This window comes from Canis lupus, chromosome 4, assembly GCF_048164855.1.
Source record: "Canis lupus baileyi chromosome 4, mCanLup2.hap1, whole genome shotgun sequence".
NCBI classification, from domain to species: domain Eukaryota; kingdom Metazoa; phylum Chordata; class Mammalia; order Carnivora; family Canidae; genus Canis; species Canis lupus.
This window is the reverse complement of record NC_132841.1, coordinates 28,437,555-28,460,875: the sequence shown is the minus strand read 5'-3', so window position 1 is coordinate 28,460,875 and position 23,321 is coordinate 28,437,555. Positions and strand designations below refer to the sequence as shown.

The 23,321-nt window shown below is 52.3% G+C and overlaps 1 protein-coding gene across 6 annotated transcripts in view; it reads left to right on the top strand.

The window, feature by feature from the left end:
• Positions 1-23,321, top strand: part of DLG5 (discs large MAGUK scaffold protein 5) — a 119,384-nt gene that overhangs the window by 60,418 nt on the left and 35,645 nt on the right. For 3 of the 6 annotated variants that reach the window (XM_072823751.1, XM_072823749.1, XM_072823754.1), the window contains 6 exons: positions 1,180-1,323; positions 1,879-2,062; positions 13,205-13,464; positions 14,741-15,053; positions 19,895-20,082; positions 21,538-21,663. In XM_072823751.1, coding sequence (XP_072679852.1) covers positions 1,180-1,323; positions 1,879-2,062; positions 13,205-13,464; positions 14,741-15,053; positions 19,895-20,082; positions 21,538-21,663 — 1,215 coding nt within the window. The remainder of the gene's footprint in view (positions 1-1,179; positions 1,324-1,878; positions 2,063-13,204; positions 13,465-14,740; positions 15,054-19,894; positions 20,083-21,537; positions 21,664-23,321) is intronic. The other 3 variants (XM_072823752.1, XM_072823750.1, XM_072823753.1) reach the window with 2 other exon arrangements.

The window sequence follows — 23,321 nt, the reverse complement described above, 5'->3', positions numbered from 1 at the left end:
AGTGCACACCTTAATTCTTCCTGCTGCATGTGCGTTTTTGGAGGATATATACCGCCTGGCTTCTTTGCTGTTTTGGAGAAAATCTTTGATTCGTCTTTTGTTGGAATTCAGAGGTGATACCAGGTCCGCGGGGTGGGGCAAAGAGAGAGTCTTTACCCGCTTGCCCATCCAGGAGGGCTTCGTGGAAGAGGAGGGATACAGTGTGATTCATTCTTCTGGGAGATGCTGGTTGGGCTTCTGAGGTGAGGGGGATTGCCTTAGGAGCATCAGGCATGGATGTGCCTCATCCTGAGGAAGGTTCCTCTGGGCTGATGGCAGGGCTGCAAAGCCTATTCTCTGAGCTCAGCACAGAGCCAGGGCCAGTGGAGACACGGGGTGCTAGAGTACATATTGTCCAGGGCCTGCCTCGTGGTCCCAAGGCAGAAGGAGTAGTTACACAGAGGCTCTATGGCTAGCAGAGCCTACAGCATTTAATTGTCTGGCCCTTGACAGAGAAAAGTTATGAACGCCAGCTGTAGGGCAGGGGTTCTCAAACTCGAGCGTGCACCAGGTCATCAGAGGGCTTGTTAAGGCATAGATTGCTGCTTAGGCCTCCCTCCCTCCCACGTGTCTGATTCAGGAGTTCTGGGGCTGACCTGAGGGTTTGCACTCTAGCATATTCCCAGGTGAAACTAATGCTGCAGGTCTGGGGACCCCACTCTGAGAAGCGGTGCTCCTGGCCAGTGTTCTCAACAGTGGTGACACACCAGAATCCCCTGGTGTCTGTCTGGGTCACATCCCCAAGGATGCTGATGTAATTGGTCTGGGCCTTGGTATTTTGCTGGGTTCCCAAGATTGACAGTCACTTTCTTAAAAAGAGGAGAAGCTTCATCACAGGTTTCTGGTGTGCCCACTGTGTGTCAAGTCCTGCTGCACAGGTTCCCAGGAGCTGCTAGGGAGTAAGACAGTAACTTCTTAGCGCTCCAGGCTCAACCAGGGAGCCTGGGCAGCCAGGGCCCTCCACCCTAGGGATCCTGTGGGTTTGGGGATGCCAGGATATGGGAGTTGAACAAGCATCAGGTGGTTGTGGTGCACAGAACCCCAGTGTCCGGGGACACTGGGCTGGAGGCTACCCGGGGCAGAGACACCCGTTGTCCGAGTGATCCCGGGGCCTGTGTTCACTGCTGCTGTCTGGGTCAGGCCCTACCACAGGCTGAATCCCGACTACGAGAGGCTGAAGATCCAGTGTGTGCGGGCCATGTCGGACCTGCAGAGCCTGCAGAAGCAGCACACCAACGCCTTGAAGAGGTGCGAGGAGGTGGCCAAGGAGACCGACTTCTACCAGTGAGTGGGACTGCCATATAACAGCTAGTGGGCCTTCAGCAAGAGAGTTTGGGTCTTTGGGTCTCGGTTTTTCTAAGTGTAGGGTGAGCTGTGAACCCTTTACACCAGCTAGTGACAGACTCGGAAGCACAACAGGTAGGAAAGGGATTGAAAATTAGGCAGTAGGCCAGGCAGATGGCTGTCCAGGGGCTTTGCTGCAGCTCCTGCTGTAGGAGAGGTGGCCGGGCATGTTCCCCTGGGTCTCCTGGGGCCCCTCTGAGTTTACTGGCCTGCCTTACCCGCCCACTTGCTGACGTTTGCCCAGGCCTGTGCCAGGTATGGGCCCATCACCTTGCCTTGGCCTTCATATGTGTGCTCTTCTTGGTCTCAAGTTTTTAAAAAATGGTTTGGGTCTTTCTGGCATTTGGCTGATACCACGCTTTGGCCTGCCTCTGAGTGCTGCTGCCCTGACTGCTGTGGGCTCCCATCGGGTGTATTGGGACGTGGAGGGGCAGGAGAGGAGGGGCTGGAGGGGTGGAGGCTGGCTGGGCTTCACCGTGTGTATGGGGGTTGTAGCACACTCCACAGCCGGCTCCTGAGCGACCAGACCCAGCTGAAGGACGATGTGGACATGCTGAGGCGGGAGAATGGACAGCTGCTGCGGGAGCGTAACCTGCTGCAGCAGTCTTGGGAGGATATGAAGCGGCTCCATGAGGAGGACCAGAAGGAGATCGGTGACCTCCGGGCCCAACAGCAGCAGGTAGAGCCAGGCAGGGTGGCTGGGGGCACACCAAAGTTGGGCATACTCCCACCCCCATCCATCTTCCCACTTCCCATCCATCATCCATCCTCCCACTTCCCATCCATCCTCCCACCTCCCATCTATTCTTCCACCCATCATCCATCTTCTAACCCATCATCCATCCATCATCTAGCCTTCCACCCATCATCCATTCTCCCACCTCCTATCCATCCTCCCACCCATCATCCATTCTCCCATCTCTCATCTATCCATCATCCATCCTTCCACCCATCATCCATCCTTCCACCCATCATCCATCCTTCCACCCATCACTCATCCTTCCATCCATCATCCATCCTTCCACCCATCTTCCATCCATCATGCATCCTTCCATCCATCATCCATCCTTCTACCCATCATCCATCCTCCCACCTCCCGTCTAACTTCCCACCCATCATCCATCCATCATCTATCCTTCTACCCATCCTACCACCTCCCATCTATCCTCCCACCCATCATCTATCCTCTCACCCATCATCCATCCTCCCACCCTTCATCCATCCTTCTATCCCCCATCCATCCTTCCACCCATCATCCATTGTTCTATGCATCATTCATCCACCCAGCCCCTCATCCACCCACCCATGCATCATTCATCCATCCAGCCCCTCATCCACCCACCCATCATCCATCCACCCTCCCACATACCCATGTGATCATTTAGAAAGTATTTTTGGAGTGTCTGCCTAATGTGAAGCACTGGGATATCTGTGAGCAGACACTGTTGAACTTTGTAGTCCAGTGGGGGGAGACTAATGCTAGTTAAATGATCACACATATCTGTGTATCACTGTGAGTGTTGCAAGGGCTACCAGGGAGGAGGTGCTATGCAGTGGTGTTCAGTGTGTAATAGGAGTTTGGCTTCGCAGGTCTGTAGCTTCCTTCCTTTGTATGGGTCATGTGCGATTTCAGATGAAGAGAAGCTTGGAAGTATTGAAGCCCTGTGCAGATATGAGAGGGAGTCATTATTGTTGTTGGTTTTTGGTGGGAGCATGGCTTCTTCCTTTGCTCCTGGCTTGCATTCCAAGTTATTTTCTTTGCCATGCTCAGCTCTTGTTTCACATGGACAGGCATGAGCAGTGGGCCAGTCAGTCAGAAAACTGGCTTGCTGTGAGTGCCGTTGGCCAGTTCTTCTCTTGTAGCTCACAGACGGAACTGCCCTGGCCCATGGCAGGGGCCACGGCCACCTTCTGTGTGCATCGATGGTTGTGTGTTTGGGGTTGGAAGGCAGTCCCAGTGAGCGGCAGAACATCCCCGTCCCCATCCCCATCAGAATCATTTATGGCTCCCTGAGTTAAAAGAGGACTTTGGGGCTTGCTCAGCCCAAAACTCATATGTGACAATCTGAGCCTGTCTGATGATGTAGCATGATATTGTCTCTCTTGCTTTCTTTTTCATTTACAATTCAAATGTTGTAAATTGTGAAACTGTCACAAACTTACAGAAGAGTTACAAGTACAGCACAAAGAATTTTTACCCCTTATCTTTCCAGGACAAATTGCCAACCTATGTGCTTTTTAATAAGGTTATTTTCCTATAAGACAGTAATACAAACATCAACATAAGGAAGTTAACACTGATAGATAGCTAATACCATGTAATCAGTAGGCTCCAATTTGAGTTTTGCCCGGTGTATAAATAGTGCCTTTAATAGGAAAATGATCCAGTCCAGAATCAGGCATTGCACGTAGCTGTCACGTCTCTTTGGTCTCCTTCAGCTTGGAAGAGTTCCTCAGGCTTTGACCTACATGACTTTGATGCTTTATTATTATTATTTTTTTTTTACTTTGATGCTTTAGAAGATGACAGGCCAGTTATTTTGATGCATGTCCCTCCACCTGGATTCGCCAGATCCTCCTGGTTTGATTCCATTTGTGCATCTTGGGACTGTCACAGGAGTGACGCTGCCACCTTCTCACCGCATCTTAGAGAGTGGCCCTTGGTTGGATAGGACCCATTACCTGTGATGTTCCCTTTGATCACTCAGTGAAGGTGATGCCTCCAGGCTTCTCCCCTGCAGAGTTCATTGTTTTCCCTTTGCCCGGCTGTCTGACTGTCTCTATGTAGATTCATGATTTCCTGCTTTATTCAGTGGGTTTGGGATTCATTGTGAACACTTTCTTGCTCTCTGGCACAAGAAGATGTCCCAGGCTCATTTCATTTCCTGCCCTTGTCCTGGGAATCAGCCATTTCCCCAAGGGGTCCTCATTTCTTTTAGTAGAGGATGGTACTTAGGAGTGAGATCTGAATGCCAGGTGTGCATAGAGCTAGTGGGGTATCACTGTTCCCAGGTCGTCTCAGTAGCCAGAGTAGGGGCTATCTCAGTACCCCATGCCCCACTTACATCTCTGTTTCCAGGTCTCTGTCTCCCCCGCCCCCTCATATATCTGTATCTACAATACATAGCATATATATTGAAATCTGTGAGTTTGCACTAACACTCCCAGTTCCAGTCCAATGCCACAATACCGTAGGTTCATTCTAGTTGCCTCCCTTCCTGTTTTTGTCAGCTCCCTCTTACAGCAGCGGGAAACCACAGCAAGGGTCAGGGATAGCCCCAGCTGAGTGTTTGTGTGCCTTCTCTGCCCTGGGGCCGGGAGTGCTGGCCACACCTCCCTGTCTTTACCTTTACCCACCAGTTCCTTGCTCCTTTATTTATGGGCATTTTTCCCCCTGTCCAAATTTGGCTCAGCCTTTTGACTTGGATTTAGCTTGGATTTTATTTTCTTTGAGTGATTTCTCATTTCAGATGTATTCCTGGCTCCGTCTCAGCCTAAAGAAAGTTCCATGGCCTTGCCAGAAAGTGGCAGAGTGGGACTTTTTTCAGGGTAGCAGTCATGGTCTCTTATGTCGCCCTGGAGGTTAGATGATGTTGCATATAAAGCAGTGGCACCGTGTGCCCACCAGTGTGAAGAACTCCATAAGTGTCTGCTGTCCTTCTTGCTTTTGTCCTAGGCCTCTCAAGGCTGGGCTATAATCTGCCCTCCTAGGGATGTGGAGTGGTTGCCATAGCCCCCATGCCCTGCTGGGGGTGGGGTGGAAGGTGGGGCAGCCACTCTGCGATCGGTTTGGCAGTTCCACAGACAGGTAAACATACAGTTCCCAGATGACCCGGCAATTGCACGTCGAGGTGTAGTCCCAAGAGAATTGCAAACACACATCCACAGAAACAGCTGTAGTGTCAGTGTCATAGCAGCAGCATTCAGAACATGGAAACGGTCCAGCTGTGGTCTGCTCTAAATGGCGGAATATGAACATTCAGCATAAAAACAGGTGACGCATTGACACTTGCCGCTATCTGGATTAACCTGGAAAACCTGGTGCTAAATAGAAGCCAGTCACAAAGGACCACACGGTGTCTGATTGCATTTGTATGGAAACTTCCGGAACAGGGGATTCCACAGAGACAGGAGAGAGACAGGGGTTGTTTGGGGCAGAGGGGTGGGGGGGATAATAATAAACAAAATAATAATAAATAAACAAATAATAAATAATAAACAAAATAATAAATAATAATAAACAAAATCCTGTTTATTCTGGAGGGAGGGGGAGTGCTGATGGGCACGGGTGTCCTTGAGGGCTGGGGATGACAATGTGCCGCGATTACGTAGTGGTGGTTACCGCACAACCTTACCAGGATTTACAGCCTGGTAAGTGTGCCGGCTCCACTGACTGGGGCCTTGATTGGGTGAATCGTACAGTGCGTGACTTCTATCTCAGAAAAACTCCAATTACCACCTTTTCATCAAAGAAAGTCTGCCCTCATGAGGCGTAAAGTTTCATGGGCTCCCAGTTCTCTCTTTACTGAGGACTTTCACAGCTCGAACAAACATCCGGACTGAGATTGCTCTCTCCCCTCCCCCCCCTTTTCCTGTTCTCCCCACAGATGACATGGGAAGGTGACTCGCCCTCCCCTCCAGCCCGTGCCTCGTGCCTCGTTCTCCTGTCCTTTCCTACAGCTGTGACCCTTGGAGGCTAGTTTGTTAACGGTGGCCAATGAGGTTCTCCAGTTCTCTTCAGCTGGACCCGTGTCCCTTGGCAAGTGCCACCTTAGGACCACATGAGGACAGGAGGCTGGCCGCTGAGGGGGTGGGGGTGGGTAAAGGTGCACCTCTGAGCTGCCAGGGCCACCACCGGGCTGTGGGAAGCTCATTCCTGGGTGGGTCAGCAGGAGAGGAAGCAGGGGACATGGGGGTGGCCACAGGTTTCCTCCCCACGGGGCCCCAGGGCAAAGGTTGACCTCGCTGGACAAGGCTGGTTTTGTTGCCTGGCTCCTCCCATGCCTTGTTAACTTGGAGAGGCCCTTGCGGGGTAAATGGTGCTGTTTGACTTGCGTGTTTGCTTGAGAGATTTGTGGGGCTCCACAGCCCTCCGCATCATTTATCTCTGAGGAAATGAGGCAGCCCTAGCCTGGAGGGGCGCCACAGGTCCGGGGCTTGGGGCCTGAGCCCTCTCCCCAGCTTTGCCAGTGTGCATAAGTGTGTTTGCATGCATTTGTGGTGGGGGAGGCTCGCAGCCTGGCAGCTCCATCTCCAGGCCCCTCAGAATGTGCCGTCTGGATTTTTCTCGGTTGCTTCTGAAATGCCCAGGAGAGCCTGGGCAGACACTGCCAAGCCTTGGTTAGGGGAGCAACATAGAGGATCTTCTTTCTTTACTACTGTGATGCATGTTCTTTAGTTAAAAAAGAAAAAAATCCTGCAAACAGTAAAGTCACCCACCCCCACCTCAGCTTTTGGTGATTCCTAAAAGTTGACTTCTTTTCTCAGATATCCCAGGAAAGGAGTTTCTTCGTTTCTTTATTGAAGCCCAGAGGGACGAGTGTTTCTTACCAGTGTAGAGATGGGGGCCATTCTCTTGTGGGCTTCCCTCGGCTCAGCGGCCCCCCTCCTGTGTGGGTGGAACCAAACCCTCAATGTGGGCCCCCCCCAAGCCCCCCTGGCGGGGGCCACTTCCTCCCTGTCCTCACAAGCTGAGGGGAGTCATCTCTAAAGACTTCCATGCCTGCCTCAGATGAGTTGTTTGCTGCCTGTCTCTTGAGAATTCTGGGCCGAATTAGATATTCTCTCTCACTTGGAATTCCACTTGCCTTGCTGGGAAGCTAAACATTTGCATGTGTGTGCACATGTGTGCACAAAGGATGAACTACCTAATAAGACTATAATCATCTGATTATAGAAAGGAAAAATTCTATACTAAATAGGATAGATTTTCAATTCTCTGGAGTTAACTATGACCATGATTTTTCCAAACTTCTTCAGAGGCTGTGATCACATTGACCCAGGCATGATTCTGAGCCCTGCTTGTAGAGGAAAGTCGAGAAGTGTTTGGGGGCCCGTGAGCCTCTTTGAGTGTCTGGATGCTGTCCCGTGGAAAGGGATCCTTCTACGTGACTAGGGCTAGAATGGGAACAAGAGGGTAGGAGTTGAGGAAGGCAAATTTCAGTTGAAATAGGCAAGACCTGGTCCTGCGAGTGTTCACCTGGGGGTAGGGCCGTGGCCAGAACAACACAGGCTGTGAGCCTGAGGGTCCCAGGTCCCACCACGTGATCAGAGCTGGACTGTGAGCATCAGAAGGGATTTCTGGGTCTGCTCTAGGGTTCTCCCTGACTAACGCTGTCTCCCCGGATCTTGTGACCATCCTGGCATCCAGTTCACTCTGCCCTGGATTGTCAGGCAGGCTCCAATCCAAGCTCCTCACGGTTGGAGCATTTGGGGGACTGTTTCCCAGGGAAGAAAGGCCAAGCCATGGTGTAGACCCCAGAGTCTGTTGTGGACTTGTGAAGATAGCAAGGCCCAAGGTGAGGGCTTTGTGCTGTGTCAAGGCTGCCTTTAGAACTAGTTTGTTTCTTGATGAAGCTCAGATGTGGCAACTGCAGGAGAGCCTCGGCCTGTCTACCCAGGGCTGCCACCTAGCGGGCGAGTCTGAGAACAGCAGCAAGGCCTTTGCAGAAACCAGTCTATGTCTTTGGAGCCAGTGGGGTTGGTTCTCACCTGGCTTAGGGGATGATTAGAGTGTCAGACATTTGAAGTGATTTATTTATTTAATTATTATGTATTTATTTTTAAGATTTGATTTATTTATGCATGAGAGACAGAGAGAGGCAGAGACATAGAAGCAGGCTCCCTGCGGGGAGCCTGATGCGGGACTTGATCCCAGGACTCCAGGATCACAGCCTGAGCGGAAGGCAGATGCTCAAGCACTGAGCCACCCAGGTGTCATTTTTTATTTATTTTTTAAATATTTTATTTAGTTAGTTATTTAAGGGAGAGAGGGAGAGAGAGTGTGTAAACATGAGCCAGCGTGGGGTGGGCAAGAACAGAGGGAGAAGCAGACTCACCACTGAGCACAGAGCCCAATGTGGGACTGGATCCCAGGACCCTGAGATCATGACCTGAGCTGAAGGCAGACACTTACCAGACTGAGCCACCCAGGTGCCCCTTGAAGCAATTTTTAATTGGAATGTTTGAGGTATGTCCACAAGTTAGGGCAGCCCAGTCTAGAAGCTGGACCTTTTCCAGACACAGGTGGAGATATACTGATTGACCCAGAAGACAAGAAAACTCTCCATTTGCTCTTTGTGTCCTGGGCACCTGTGGATATGAGTCCCTGTGGGATGCTCCTCTGTGTCATGGGCACTACAGAGGATGACGTGCTTGGTGTCCTCCAGCCCTCAATGTCTGCACCTGGAGACGTTCAGCTGTCCTGTTTATTCTGGACTGGGACTCATTTCTCATTCATGATTTATGGAAAACAATAATGTATGTCCCCATCTCACAGAAAAGATATTCCAAGTAGTTTAAAGATTTAATGTGAAAAGTAAAACTGAAATTTTTAGAAAAAATAATATGAGTATCTTCATGATCTCAAGGTAGGAAGGAGCTTCTCAAATAAAACAACCAAAGCCCAAACCAAAAAGGAAATGATTGATAGATTTTACTGTTTCAAAATGGGAAACTTGGTATAACATAAGACTCAGATTGGGAGAAGCTTTTGTAATATATACAACTGGGAAAGGATTAGTACCTAGAATTAATGATTAATTAATTTTTAAAATATATTTTTTTAAGATTTTATTTATTTATTCATGATAGTCACACAGAGAGAGACGGAGAGGCAGAGACACAGGCAGAGGGAGAAGCAGGCTCCATGCACCAGGAGCCTGACGTGGGATTCGATCCCAGGTCTCCAGGATCGCGCCCTGGGCCAAAGGCAGGCGCCAAACCGCTGCGCCACCCAGGGATCCCTAAAATATTTTTTTTACTGGGGCCCCTGGGTGGCTCAGTCAGTTAAATGTCTGCCTTCAGTTCAGATCGTGATCTCTGGGTCCTGGGATTGAGCCCCACACCAGGCTCCCTGCTCAGTGGGGAGCCCGCTTCTCCCTCCGCCCCTCCTTGCGTGTGCTTGCGCATGCTCTCTCTCTCTCTCTCTCTCTCATTTAAATAAATTAAATTACTTTATTTGAGAGAGAGCATGCATATGCACACGGGGGGGGGGGCGGCAGAGGGAGAGGGGGAGAAGGTCCCAAGCGGACTCCACACTAAGACTAAAGCACCCAGATGCCTCAGTACCTGGAATTTACAAATAAGCCTTCTAGAAAGAAAGGAAGAGAGAAAGGAGCAGGTGAAGGAGAGGGGAAGGCAAGTCAAAGGATATGACAAGACAATTTATAGAAGAGAAAATGTATAAAATCAGTGAATAGGAGACATAAGGAGTATTGCTCTATCTTTTTAGTAATTGGGAATGCAAGTTAAAAGAGCCCTTATTTGTCTGTGAGTTTGGCAATACTGTCAAAAAAATCTGACTTTCACCACAGCCGAGAGGTAGAAACAACTCACATCCTTTGACAAATAAATGGATAAACAAAGCACAGTACATATGTACACTGAAATATTATTCATTTTTAAAAAGAAATACTGTCACATGCTACAGCGTGGGTGACCCTTGAGGACATTGTCCTAAAGGAAATAAGTCACAGAAAGAGAAATAGTGTACGATTCTGTTTGTTTGAGGCACTTAGAGTCTTCAGACTCATAGAAACAGAAAGTGCAGGAGGGTGGGTGCCAGGGCTGAGGGAGGGGGGAACTGGGAGTTGTTTGATGGGGACCGAGTTTCAGTTTTGCAAGATGAAAAAGTTCTGGAGGTGGATCACACGACAGTGTCAATGTACGAAACACGACTGTAATGGACACTTCAAAATGTAAAAAATGGTGGAGACTGTTACGGAGACCGTTACGGAGACCATGGACGTGTCCATCAAACGGAAAAAGAATGTGTGATGTGCTCATGCAGTGAAGTACTACCTGGCATCCCTTCCCTGGGTCTCCAGAGCAACATGGAATCAACAGGAGCACCTCTAGTAAGAAGCATTAGGAATTTTCATGAAGGATCCTTGGGTGGTTCAGCAGTTTAGCACCTGCCTTTGGCCCAGGGCGTGATCCTGGGGTCCTGGGATCGAGTCCTGCATGGGGCTCCCTGCATGGAGCCTGCTTCTCCCTCTGCCTGTGTCTCTGCCTCTCTCTCTGTGTCTCTGATGAATAAATGGATAGAGTCTTTAAAATAAAAAGAAAAAAAATTTTCATGAATACGTAGGTAGTATAAAATGTTGTGCATGGAGATGGGTGGCAGCAAATTTAGGGGAACGATTCATTCTGGAGGGCAAGAGAGGGATGCTAGATACAAGAATGCAGCAGGGGTCTTAGCAACATCTGTGATGTTTTATTTCTTTGGAGAGCAATTTGAGACATGTGACTGACAAGATATCAGGATTAGAACTAGGTGGCAAATTACATTGCGTGTGCTGCTTTTTCTGTAGGTTTAGAAGATATTCTATTTTGTTTTTGTTTTCAGAAAAAGACATAAGACGATAGAATGGGCTTAGTGGTTGTTTTCTGATGGATTTCTTTGTTTGCAGCTCTGATCTGCCACAGTGAAGTATTTTTACCAAACAAGGTTTTATTTTATTTTATTTTTTAAAGATTTTATTTATTTATTCATGAGAGACACGGAGAGAGAGGCAGAGACACAGGCAGAGGGAGAGGCAGGTTCCCTTAAGGGAGCCTGATGTGGGACTTGACTGGGGATCACGCCCTGACCTAGAGGCAGAGGCTCAACCGCTGAGCCACCCAAGTGTTCCAACAATGAAGATTTTAACTGCCCAAGGAACCCATGTACTGTTTGTTTGGTTATTTATTTATTTAAGATTTATTTATTTATTCATGAGAGACACAGAGGCAGAGGGAGAAGCAGGCTCCCTGCGGGGAGCTCGATGTGGATGCAGGACTCAATCCCAGGACCCCAGGATCACGCCCTGAGCCAAAGGCAGACGTTTAACCACTGAGCCACCCAGGTGTCCCCATGTACTGTCTTTTAAAATAAGTTTGGATTTCAGTACCCTTGTCTTGTAAGATTTCCTTTGAAGGAAAGAGTTTTGCTTTAAAAAAAAAAAAAAAAGAAAAGAAAGAAAGAAAGAAAGGAAAGAAAGAAAGAAAGAAAGAAAAGAAAGAGATAAGACAAAGGGGAAAAGACTGGCCACCCTGACCGAGCCGATTTCCAGGGTGCCCTGCCTCCCCAGCAGTCCGCCATCCTGGACTTACATGTGCTTACATGTCCTAGAGGAATAGGCTCCTTCTCCTTGTCTCCGTGATTTTGACTTTTAGCTCTGACTTGTTCATCGTATTTACTGAGGGCGAACCCTCGCTTCCGAGGGAGTATTCGGTAGTCCCAGATTCTTGTTCTTGAGAATGCAGAAATCTGATAACTCAGGGTCTGTGCTGAATATGCAGATAATTCCCGGCCTGTTGCATTTGGAACAGTCAAGCAGGCTTTTCTGGTTGAGTCCTATCATTTGAGGAATAAGGAAACTGAAACTCAGAGATGTGGAGTGCCCACCCAAGGGCTCAGATCCCCTGAGGTGCTTAGCAGAAGTCAGCAGGCCCCTGGCAATCGATTAACTCATCTGGGTTTTTATTCTTTAAACCAGCACCTTGAATGAACTTGAGTATCTGTAATTTGCAGTAGGATACTGTTTTACTTAAAATCCTCCCATGGTTCCCGTCTTACTCAGGATACAGCCTTTGTTTGCTGCGAGCCTTGAAGCTGTGCCCATGTCTGCAGCCTCATTTTGAATCCACTTCTTGTTCATTGGGCTCTGACTGGAGCCCTGCCCTTCTCTTTGTGCCTAGAATGTGTGTGGGGGTTCCTGCCTCAGGGCCTTTGCACTTGTTTGCCCCTGTGTGCTCTAACTGCTGCTCTTCATTTGCATCTAGACTCAGGAGTCACTTTCTCAGAGAAGCCTCCTTAAGCATTAGCCCCTCTATCTTTTCTCAGTAGCCCTTATTATACTTTGAACTTATTTTATTTATTATTTTTAACTCTCTCTCTCTCTCTCTCTCTACCTACCTGTCTGTGTGTTTATACCCTCCCAGGAGGATAAAGATCCATAAGCCGCAGTCTTTATGTGTCCTGTCCAGCATCATCAGTGCCTAGAATATATTAGATACCTGTGTTGAGGGGTCTTTAGCACCTCCCCCAGGTTTGGTGATTTGCTAGGATGACTCACAAAACTCAACATGTAATCATACTCAGAGCTAAAATTTATTTCAGTGAAAACACACGAAGCAAAATCAACCAAAGGAAGAGGCACATGGGGCAAAGTCCAGAGGAAATCAGGTGCTGATTTTCAGGAGGCTTCCCCTGTGGAGTCACACGAATTGTGACCTACTGCCTGCCCAAGGAATTTACTGGGGTCCTGCCTCCCAGGCACCCTCTGCCCTGCATGTACTGGGATTCTGGACTCCCGGAAGAAAGCAAGGAGCCCATCAGGTTCCCGGATGCCAGCCAAGGGTCAACTTGCCAGCAGGCCTTCCTTAGGATAGAAGTCCCCGGTCTGCTTCGGGGGCTCTTTTCTACACACTTAAGAAACATTTGTGGATGAGGAAATTGACCAGTGTGAGTGCAGGGCCTGTGGAATCAGACCTTAGGATGCCTAATCTCCCTCCTCGGTCACCAGTACTACTCGCAGACAGACAGACGGAGAGTGGTGGGAGTTTGTCCCACCTCCTGTCCTCAGGCCCTTGGTAAGTGTGACTCTCTGGTCCCCAGGTGTTGAAGCTCAACGGGTCATCAGAGATTCTCAATAAGCTGTATGACACGGCCATGGACAAGCTGGAGGTGGTCAAGAAGGACTACGATGCCCTGCGGAAGAGGTACAGCGAGAAAGTCGCCATCCACAACTCCGACCTGAGCCGCCTGGAGCAGCTGGAGGAAGAGAACCAGCGTCTGTTGAAGCAGACGGAGATGCTGACGCAGCAGAGGGACACGGCCATCCAGCTGCAGCACCAGTGTGCCCTCTCCCTGCGGAGGTGAGAGCTGCCCTGCCCGTCCCCCGTGTGCGGGGAATGGCCAGAGGGCCACACGGGCTTCCTTTGCCGCAGGCCCACTCTCCTTTATGGGCTTATTGCTGGCAGCCAGGCTCCCAGCCACTTGCAGGGGGTAAAAAAAAAAAAAAAAAAAAAAAGAAAGAAAAAGGGAGGGGGGCTCTAGTGACTCTGCCTTTTTTTTTTTTTTTTCCCCTGCCTTTTTATTCAAAAAATATTTTGGGGGTATTTGGGGAACATTTTGTTGGCACTCCATGTGGCTTGGGAATTGTGTTCCTTCCTCCCATCCGAATAGCTCTGGGTGTTCTGACCATCCTATTTCTTAGGTCTCCGCGCAAGCCTCTTCCCTCTGTGTCACCCACCCACCCAGCAAATAGAATTATTTGCCCTAAGCATTGTTTCTTCTAAAATGTCATTTTTAAAAATGTATATATAATCTGTGTGTGTGTGTGTACATGTATCTCTGTATATCTGTATGTATTTCTTTCTATATATACACCTGCCCTCAAACAGCATTTCGTAACGTGTGTTCCTATGGAACACCAGTTCCCTGGAGCATTCATTGGCATCCCATGCAAGGTGTTCTCTGGAGATAGAAAGGATTAGGAATTGCTGAATTATACTCAGACAGGAGTCTACATTGCAGGACTTCTCAGAGCCTTCACTCTGGTACCCTGCACTAGCTGCTCCAGGACGGGACAGTGTTTCCCAATGTAAGCCATTAGAGAACACACTTCTTTTTAATGGAGTTCCATGAAGAATTGGTATTCTAAAGAACATGCTTTGAGAAGTGCTGCTGGAGAGCTGTGGGTTCTGGCTCGCAGGGTTGCCTCTATGGAAGGTGGCTCCTGGCCTGGAGGGACCGAGCTGTCATCTTGCATCAGTCACCCACACCAGGCCTTATCGTCTGTATCTGGGAAATGAGGTGGTCAGACTAAATGATCATTAAGGCCAGTCTTACCTCTCATATGCTGTGTTTCTAGCATTGTTTTCTTTTTATTCTTAAAAAACAATGTTACTTGGCTGTGGGAGAAATACACTGTTATTTCTAGTAGAGCCGAGGGCATGAAGTCCTCAGATCAACTTCTGGTGTTGGTGGGAGGCTGAGAAAAATTCCAGGTCCGGGGGCACTGGCACTCGGTGACTTTCCTCTTTGAGTGGTGCGGATGACCTCACTCGAAACTTCATGCTTGACTGTCCAGGACAGCAGAGCTGCCGGGCAGGTCCCCGCCCCCCTGTCCCAGCTGCCTCTCTCCCCCAGGTTTGAGGCGATCCACCATGAGCTGAACAAGGCCACAGCCCAGAACAAGGACCTGCAGTGGGAGATGGAGCTGCTGCAGTCGGAGATGACCGAGCTGAGGACCATGCAGGCAAAAATGGCCAAAGAGTCAGAGAAGTACAAGGAGGAGCGGGACGCGGTGTACAGCGAGTACAAGCTCATCATGAGTGAGCGTGACCAGGTCATCTCCGAGCTGGACAAGCTGCAGACCGAGGTGGAGCTGGCCGAGTCCAAGCTCAAGAGCAGCACGTCTGAGAAGAAGGCCGCCAGCGAGGAGATGGAGGCGCTGCGGCAGGTGAGCAGTGGGCAGCTGGCCTCCCAGCCTCTGAGAAAGCGACGCGAGAGTGGGGCTGGGGTGGCCACCGTGTCCTGCACTGGTGGCCTCTTCCTGAGTCAGAGCAAAGGGCTTCTCCTGTTAGGCCTGCAGGCTGGCTGGGTTATGGGATTCCACCTGGGAGGCTGCTGAGCTCACACCTGGGGCCCAGCTCCAGCCTGGGCTGCAGGGCATGCAAAGGGATGTCCGGCTGTGGTCCGGGCCTTGGAGCTTACAGTGGTGCAAGTAAGTCAGGTGATACACACAGACGTGTGTGCTCTGTGCACAGACACTCTCACACCCCAGCTGGTGGTCGAGGGCGCGTAGGTCAGCCTGGTGTTGGCGGTCACTGCATGTCTCAAAGACTTGCCCCTTGGTAAGATCCCAAGGCCAAGTACCCAAAGCCATTGATACCTTTGGCCTTCTGAATCCAGAATAGACCCCTCAGATTTCTTTCCTTTTCCCCTTTCCTGGCCCCCAAACATCTGAGGAGTCTGCTCCTTAAAGATCTGAAGTCCTGCTGGGGAGAAGCTGTGCTAGGCTGAGCCCAAGGGGCTTTAGGCCTTGCTCCCTGGGGGAAATGCCTCCAGTGTCAGGGGCTGGGCTAGAGTAGCACCAGAATCGGGCCACTGAGCTGGACTCCTGGGTGATCAGCAAGGGCTCTCTCCATCTTTCCTGCCTGAGCCACCTTGACCTCGTTGCTGACACGGTTTCCCCGTAAGTCCAGGTGAGCCCTGCTGGGGCTCGTGTGAGCTCGTGGATTCGCTGTTGGAGGTTCCCTTCCCGTTCTGTTGTGTGGCTTCGCTTAGAACTGCTGAACTGATCACAGCTGACTTTTTCCCACTGAAAGAGTCCTCTGCTCCTGCCCCTCCATTCTCCTGCTCTGCAGGTCAGGATGTAGCCTTCGAGACTGGTCTGTGAGGAGCAAAAAGCAAGGTGTTAATGGTCAGACAGGTAGGTGGAGGCAGCGTGCGTTACATTGTTGTGGCAGGGCTGGCACCCGAGGGGTGGCCGGGACTCTGAGTCTCTCTGCAGATAGGGATGCAGAGATATCCTGGCGGTGCAGGGGGCCGTGGGCATGCAAGGTGCAAGGGCTCGTCCTGGGGGAGCCGCACTCCTCAGTCACGGGTCCTCTGGCCTCTCTGGGCCTCAGTTTCCTCTACAAAATGTACATGAGAGCAGTGCCTCACAGGGTAGTTGTTTACTTTATCATTAAGATCATCACGCCCATCATCCTGATCCTACTGCCCTGTTAGGACCTGCGTGAACCCTAGGAAGTTGTTTTTATAGGCAAAAGTGGGCCATTAAGAGCGATTTCATATGACGGGAGTGAGACTTCTCCAGACCTCGAAGGCGAAAGCCTCATGAAAAGGACTACCTGCTTTGATGAAACCTTTGTAAGGGCATGATGAGAGAGGTTTTAATAAGCAAAGGTCATGGACTAGAACTTGGTCATTGTCCTAGAGAAACCATCCCCTCATTTTCACATTGCTGGTATCTGAATTATTGGGGAAAATGTCGCTACTAAATAAGAAAAACAAAACGGTGAAGAAGCAAACTTTGAGTCAGTCGCTAAAGGGAACCGTCCAGGAGAACGTGTGACCCGCGGAGAGGGGGTCGGACCGCAGCGCCCTGGTTCCGGGGTTGACTGGCTTCCCTCAATCGGTCGTCCCCGCTCCCCTGCCCCAGCACTCGGCGTCCTGGCTCCCGGGCCTTCGCAGGGGGCATTGGCTGGGTGTCAAGCGTGCCTGTCAGCCGAGGCAGGAATCTCTTCTAGGCACTGTTCCGAGTCAGCAGGCTGGAGAGGAGAAGCCCCGCTCCCACCCGGCGCCTTCCAGAGCTGGAACCCTCGGCTCCTGCGGCCGAGTTTGGCCGCTCAGACAGAGCACACCTGCCGGAGGAGGCCGGTCGTGGCCTTGGCCTCCGGCCCTGAGGTGTGGTGGGAGCGCCTTCCCTCCCAGGCCCGGCCGGTGCTGGGGTCCGTGGAGGCCGGCCTGGGGCCCGCTGCCTCCCTGATCGCAGGACTCTGCTCACTGCGCTCAGCGGCGGAGGTGGTGCCCTTTCTTCCCACAGACTCTGTTCTCTGCCCCCTCCCCTCCCCTGTGGCCCCCTCTCTCTCCCCTCTCACTGCCCTCTTCTCTGGAGTGCGCTGTGGCGAAGAGGGCTTCGGGGGCCCGTCTGCGTCCTGGCCCAGCCCGGCTGTGCCCTCTCCCTGCGTCCCCCCCTGAACGGGCACGTCTACAGGAGCTCCGTCGCGGGCCACCGTCACGGCCCCTGGGCACAGGAACTGCCCGGCCGGCTGGTCTCCACTGCTGGGGAGCCGGGGCCCGCCAGGTGACAAGAGCCCGAGCTCCCGTCCGCCCGTAGGAAGGCCAGTGTGCTCGCTCAGGGGGGGCTCCCCCTGTCCTTGCCTTCCTGCCGCCCCTGAGGCAGCTGTGGCTCTGATGTCCTGTGCGGTCGGTGGCGCTGAGCTCGGACCCGAGGGCCAGAGTGGAGCCGTGTGAGGGAGGAGGTGCTGTCGGGGCGAAGGACGGCCTTCTGAGAGCTCGGAGGCTATGAGCCGCCCCCCAGGTGGGAGCCACGGGTCAGGTCGCTCAGGAGCACCTTCCTCTCCCAGCACCCCCGCGTGCCTCCGTGGGGTCTGGCTTGTGGGCTTTGTGCCTGGGCCGAGTGAGTGACTCGGGAAAACCAGTCCCTCTTGTCCCGAGCCTGTGGCCCCAGGTCACCCAGGGCCAGAAGGAGGTCTCGGGTGGTGCCCTTGCAGGTGAAGACCGGCGGCTGGGAGAAAGCACAGTGTAGAGGGCCTGGGGGGCCTGGCGCTTCCTGGGCCCCGAGCATCCTCGTCAGTGTTAGCACGGGATCACACCGAGGGTCCTTTCAGATACCTCACCGTTCTTCTCCCCTGTGGGTACAATGAGGTCTCGTACTTCTCGTGTTCCTCATATGGAAGCAGTGTTCCGAGAGTGAATTCATTTTGGAGACCTAACCGCGGGGGGAGAGGGTAGGAGCTGCCCAGTGGTCAGTGCTGGCCTGTCGTGTCTCCCCTCCGGTCCTCATCCGGAGATGGTCGTCCAGGGCAAAGTGGAAAGGCCTTGCAGTGAAACCACATGTACTACAGTGTTTTGTTTTGTTTTTAAAGATTTTACTTATTTATTCATGAGAGAGAGAGAGAGAGACAGACAGGCAGAGGGAGAAGCAGGCTACACGCAGGGAGCCCGATGTGGGACTCAGTCCTGGGACCCCAGGGTCACACCCTGAGCCAAAGGCAGATGCTCAACCCCTGAGCCACCCAGGCGTCCCCAGTAACACAGTTCAAATGTAAAACTATATTAATATACTATAAAACATCAAGTAAAATGTAACTTTAAATAAATGCTATCATTAAACCTATTCCTTATTATAATAAGTCCTTGATGCGTTTAACAGTAGTAATTGGTCTTTAAAAAATAGCAAAGTAAACAGATCCTCCCCACGACATGAAAGTGGGAAAAAATCAAAACGGAAATTATTGGAATTGATCTCGGAAAATGTGAGGTGTGAGCCAAGGTGTACTTTCTGTGCAGACTTTAGTCTTGACTCTGTACTTGAGAGATGAGCGGGGCCTGTGAGCTGACCCTGTGTGTTTTCCTCTGTCTCATCCTCCTGTCTTGGCTGAACCTTTTTTTTTTTTTTTTGCTGAACCTTTGAGGTCTTTTCGAACGCGTCTTAGCCGAGGTAGCGTGTCCAGCTCCGCGTGGACGGCAAGCTGTGGTTCAGCAGAGGCCTGTTTGTCTTCCTCGCCCCTGCTGCTCAGAGGTGGGGATTCCTGGCGCAGATGCAGCGCCACCTGCCCCTCTCGTGTCCTGTCTGTGCTTTGTTTCTGAAAGCCTTCGAGCTGCATCGGGAATTCCTCCTGCGGTAGACACTCACTCTGTCATTTCCCCCCGTGTCGTCTAAGGATTATTGGGGTACAGAGGGAGCTTTTTCTACAAGTGCTTCCAAGACTTTGATTCAAAATGGTAGCAGAGCATGTAATGCTTTGGGGAGGTGTCAAGGTGCAACTGGTTCAGATTTCAGCTTTTTTAAACAAACTGAGACACACAGGACTTCTCCAGCGAAAACACTGGGGTATTTTCGGATTTAAAAATAACTCTGGGTCACCTGGGTGGCTCAGTTGGGTAGTCGTCTGCCTCCGGCTCAGGTCATAGTCCCAGGGTCCTGCGATCGAGCCCCACTTGGGGCTCCCTGCTCAGTGAGGCGTCTGCTCCTCCCTCTCCCTCCACCCCTCCCCTCCACTGTGCTCTCTCTCACGCTCTCTCTCTCTCAAATAAATAAATAAAATCTTAAAACTATAACTCCATATGCCAGAGCACAAAAATGAGTATTGCCGACACAGGGGGTTGGGAATCATCATGATTGACGTTTGCACCTTTCACTGCATTCAGGGTTGCCTCGTTATGTTTTGATGGGAGAGCTCTGTAGAGAGACAAGGTGGGTTGTCAAAGGTAGGAGCCATGCAGTGGCAGGGAGGAGCCTGGAACAAGCCCTCCGGGGGAGGCAGGCCACCTGGGCCACTGAGATGGAGGCTGAGGAGGGGCTGGGTTCTGGTCCAGGCTCTGTGGGCCACGGTCGCTAGGTTTCTTGAGTGTGGCTGTGGGACATGTAGTCACGGGGAGGGGCGGGGCGTGGTGCAGGTGCAGCAGGGGTGTGTTGGGATGGGCTCAGGCTAGGATCCTGTGTTTCCTTCCATCCAGCTCCTGAGGGTTCAGCCCCTGCACCAGCTAGAGGGCACTTCTGGGCCAGGAAGCTCAGTAACCACCCCTCTGCTCACCCCTTGACCCCAGCAGATCAAAGACACGGTGACAATGGATGCCGGGAGAGCCAACAAGGAGGCTGAACTCCTTCGAAAGCAGTGCAAGGCTCTGTGCCAAGAGCTGAAGGAAGCCCTCCAGGAGGCGGATGTGGCCAAGTGCCGGCGGGACTGGGCCTTCCAGGAGCGGGACAAGATCGTGGCAGAGCGGGATAGCATCCGGTACAGGGAACCCCTGGCCTGGAGCGGGCTCCAGTCTCCCCATGACGCATTGGGTCTTTGGGGAGGGTCAGAATCACTTGCCACGTGTTCAGGTGAGGTGAGAGTGGCCTCTGTTCCTCTCTTCTCACCTGGGGTGATGGCCCAGCCTTGCTTCATAGCGTTCGAAGTGTCCATTATGTCTCTGCTTCCCATTTTATTTCAACCTATGTGTCTGCGTGTGCACCGTGTCTGGATGAGACCCTCCCCCTGCCATGGGGAGGCACAAAGACGTTTTTTTTTTCTTAGGGGGACCTCTGATGAAACAGACATGTCAAAAATGTGTTCTTTCAGTTGGTATTCTCTGGGCACCTACTGTGTGCCAAAATCTTAGGTCCCTCGGACAAGGAGACCCTGGGAGAGAAACAGCCTCCAAGTCTCCCGGGCAGGGGTGCCCAGCACTGTGGGGACCACAGGCAGCTTTGTCAGACAGGGCAGCAGGGGAGGGCCATGATATGGTGAATCCCAGGGCCACAGTCAGAGCTATGATGGGGGCATGCAGGGCACGGGGGCACAGCTGGGGCAGGCGTGGACTTGGGAGTCACAGGAGAGGCAACTGATGGGGGTTCCTGATGGCAGGCAGTGAGGGCCTCAAAAGGGACACCCTGCAGGGTAGCCTTGATTCTTGGCTGGGGTAGAGCCATGAGGGGCTGTGGTGGTGCTTGTGGTGACTTGGTCATTGAGAGTTTCAGAAAGATCCCTTGTGGTGGTCGGGAGGAGAGACTGCTCCCTACCAAGGCTAGTCAGGAGGTGAGGGTTCAGGGTGGAGGGTATTGGGGGCCATGCAGACATGGGGACCAGTCCTTAGGGGCCGTCCAGTGGTAGGGTACAGTTCTGGAGGTGGCCCAGAGCACACGCTCCCCTGCTGCCAGGTCAGCTGTCCCTACTTTCTCTGTGAATGACTGACGTGGTCCTTCGGTGGGGAGTTGTCAGGCCCGCACTTTGCACCTGCCCAGAGCTCAGGGCTGCAGAGATGCATGAGGCATAGTTTCTATACAAGTAGGGGGGCTCAGTCTAGTTGTGGGGTCAGGGACAGCTCTAAAAGGCCTGCATGTGGGTAGATAGGAAGCATGTGATAGGTGCTGGGATACAGAGGCCTGCCAGGCGGGCTGGGGCTGGGGGTGAGGCATTCACCGAGGCACACTGAGGGCGAAGCTGTGGGGTGAGCACTGGACGTTCAGAACCCGTTGCCCAGTAACTGTGGAGATGTCTTGTTTCCTGGCCCTTGGTGTCTTCTTTGACCCTCGATGGGGTTGGCCCGGATGGCCTCACCTCTGGACTCCCAAGCACTCCTTCAGTGCATTTGGAGGCCAGGCAGGCACCAGGGTGTTTGGGGGCCAGGGCCGCAGTCCACTGCAGGCCGTGAGTCCTCTGCCCTTCTCCCCTCACGGTGACCTTGGCCTCCGTCTTCCCCACCAGGACGCTCTGTGACAACCTGAGGCGGGAGCGGGACCGGGCGGTGAGCGAGCTGGCCGAAGCTCTGCGCAGCCTGGACGACACTCGCAAGCAGAAGAATGATGTCAGCCGTGAGCTCAAGGAGCTCAAGTACGCCGGGGGGGTGGGGGGGCACCTGCCCACCGTGAGCTTGCGTCTGGGGGTGTGGTGGGCCCTCTCCTGCCAGGGCAAGGCTGCTGCGTGCCACCTGGCTGTCTGTCCCTTCACCCCGCTTCACTCCATCCGTCCGTAGAATGGATGTGAATGCTGTATCCATGCTGAGAGTTCATTAGAAATTCTTAGACCGTCACAGAAGACGAGGGCCCTTTGGTGAGCATGTGGAGGTGGGCAGGTACCGTGTGCAAAGGCACGCAGGAAGGAAGGTCTCTGTTCATAGGCAATCCATTTGGAGACAGGGCAAGTGGGTACTCTCTGTCCGTCCGTCCATCCATCCATCCATCCATCCCCTCTCTACCTCATTCATTCACCAACTCTGCAAGCATGTATTGAGTGGCTGCTCTGGATGGGCTGGGCCTGTGGGAGGTGCTGGGGAAGCCACTAAACTGTGGACCAGGTCTCTGCCGGTGGGGCTCCCAGCACACAGGAGGAGACAGGCCACAGGCAGGCCCTCCAGCGACAGCTCTGTGAACAAAGCCCTGACATGGTGACGCAGTGTTTGGAAAGCCGTCACCACGTGGCAGTTTGTTCTGCCTGTGGGCTTCAGATGCCTGCTCGGAAGAGACTGCCTGGGGTGTCAGCCTCCCCCTCAGTACGGCACTGCACCCAGGATTGTGACTTGAGACGTGGTGTCCCTAAGCAGTGGCCTTAAACTACAAAGATCAGAGTTAACCAGAGAGATTGGCGGAAGCCCGAAGCTGTCCCTGCAGGTAGCAGCGGACTCTCCTGAGAAGCAGTGGCTCTCAGTGCAGATGGTGGTGAGGGTGGGGAGGAGAGGGCGTGCAGGTGCGAGCCTTGCAAGCCGGAGCAGCACCTTTCAGCCAGAGTGACAGCCTCCCGTCCCTCCCCCATCAGTAACTCTAACATGAGCCACCCAGCTTCAGTTACTCGATAAAAACACGGAATCTCTCGGGCTCAAGTGCTCTAAAGAAAATCTTGGGCTAAGAGGCAAGTGACACACTCTCTCCAGGGACCCACCTTGGGTCTAGCAAGTGATGGAACCAAATTAGGGTAAAGTCTGGCCCCTGGGGGCTTGAGCTCCGAAGGAAGTTTTACATTTTAATGGAACTGGAATTGCCTGGAACTTCTAAGAAAGTTGAATTCCATTAGTTTGTTCAGCACGTCTGAATCTGCACCTCCTCTTTGTTAATGCTCTCTAGCCAGTGCTGGGGCGGAGGCCGAGTTACTGCCCAGAAGGCCCCGGTCTGCAGAGGCGGCACACCTGCCCCGGGGGGTTCTGAGAGATGAGCCAGTGCAGCAGCGTCAAACACGGAGCTCGGGCAGCCCCCGTGGCTGGTGGCTCAGCGGTTTAGCGCCGCCTGCAGCCCGGGGTGTGATCCTGGAGACCCGGGATTGAGTCCCACATCGGGCTCCCTGCATGGGGCCTGCTTCTCCTTCCGCCTGTGTCTCTGCCTCTCTCTCTCTCTCTGTGTCTCTTGTGAATAAATAAATAAAATCTTAAAAAACAAAACAAAACAAAACACAGAGCTCCAGGCTGCACAGGGCTGGTGGGAGCCATGTCCCAGGAAGGAGGCTCTGGGGGCTCTGCCCTGAGGCTAAGTAGCGTTCTGGAGCTGGCCCGTGAGAGCACA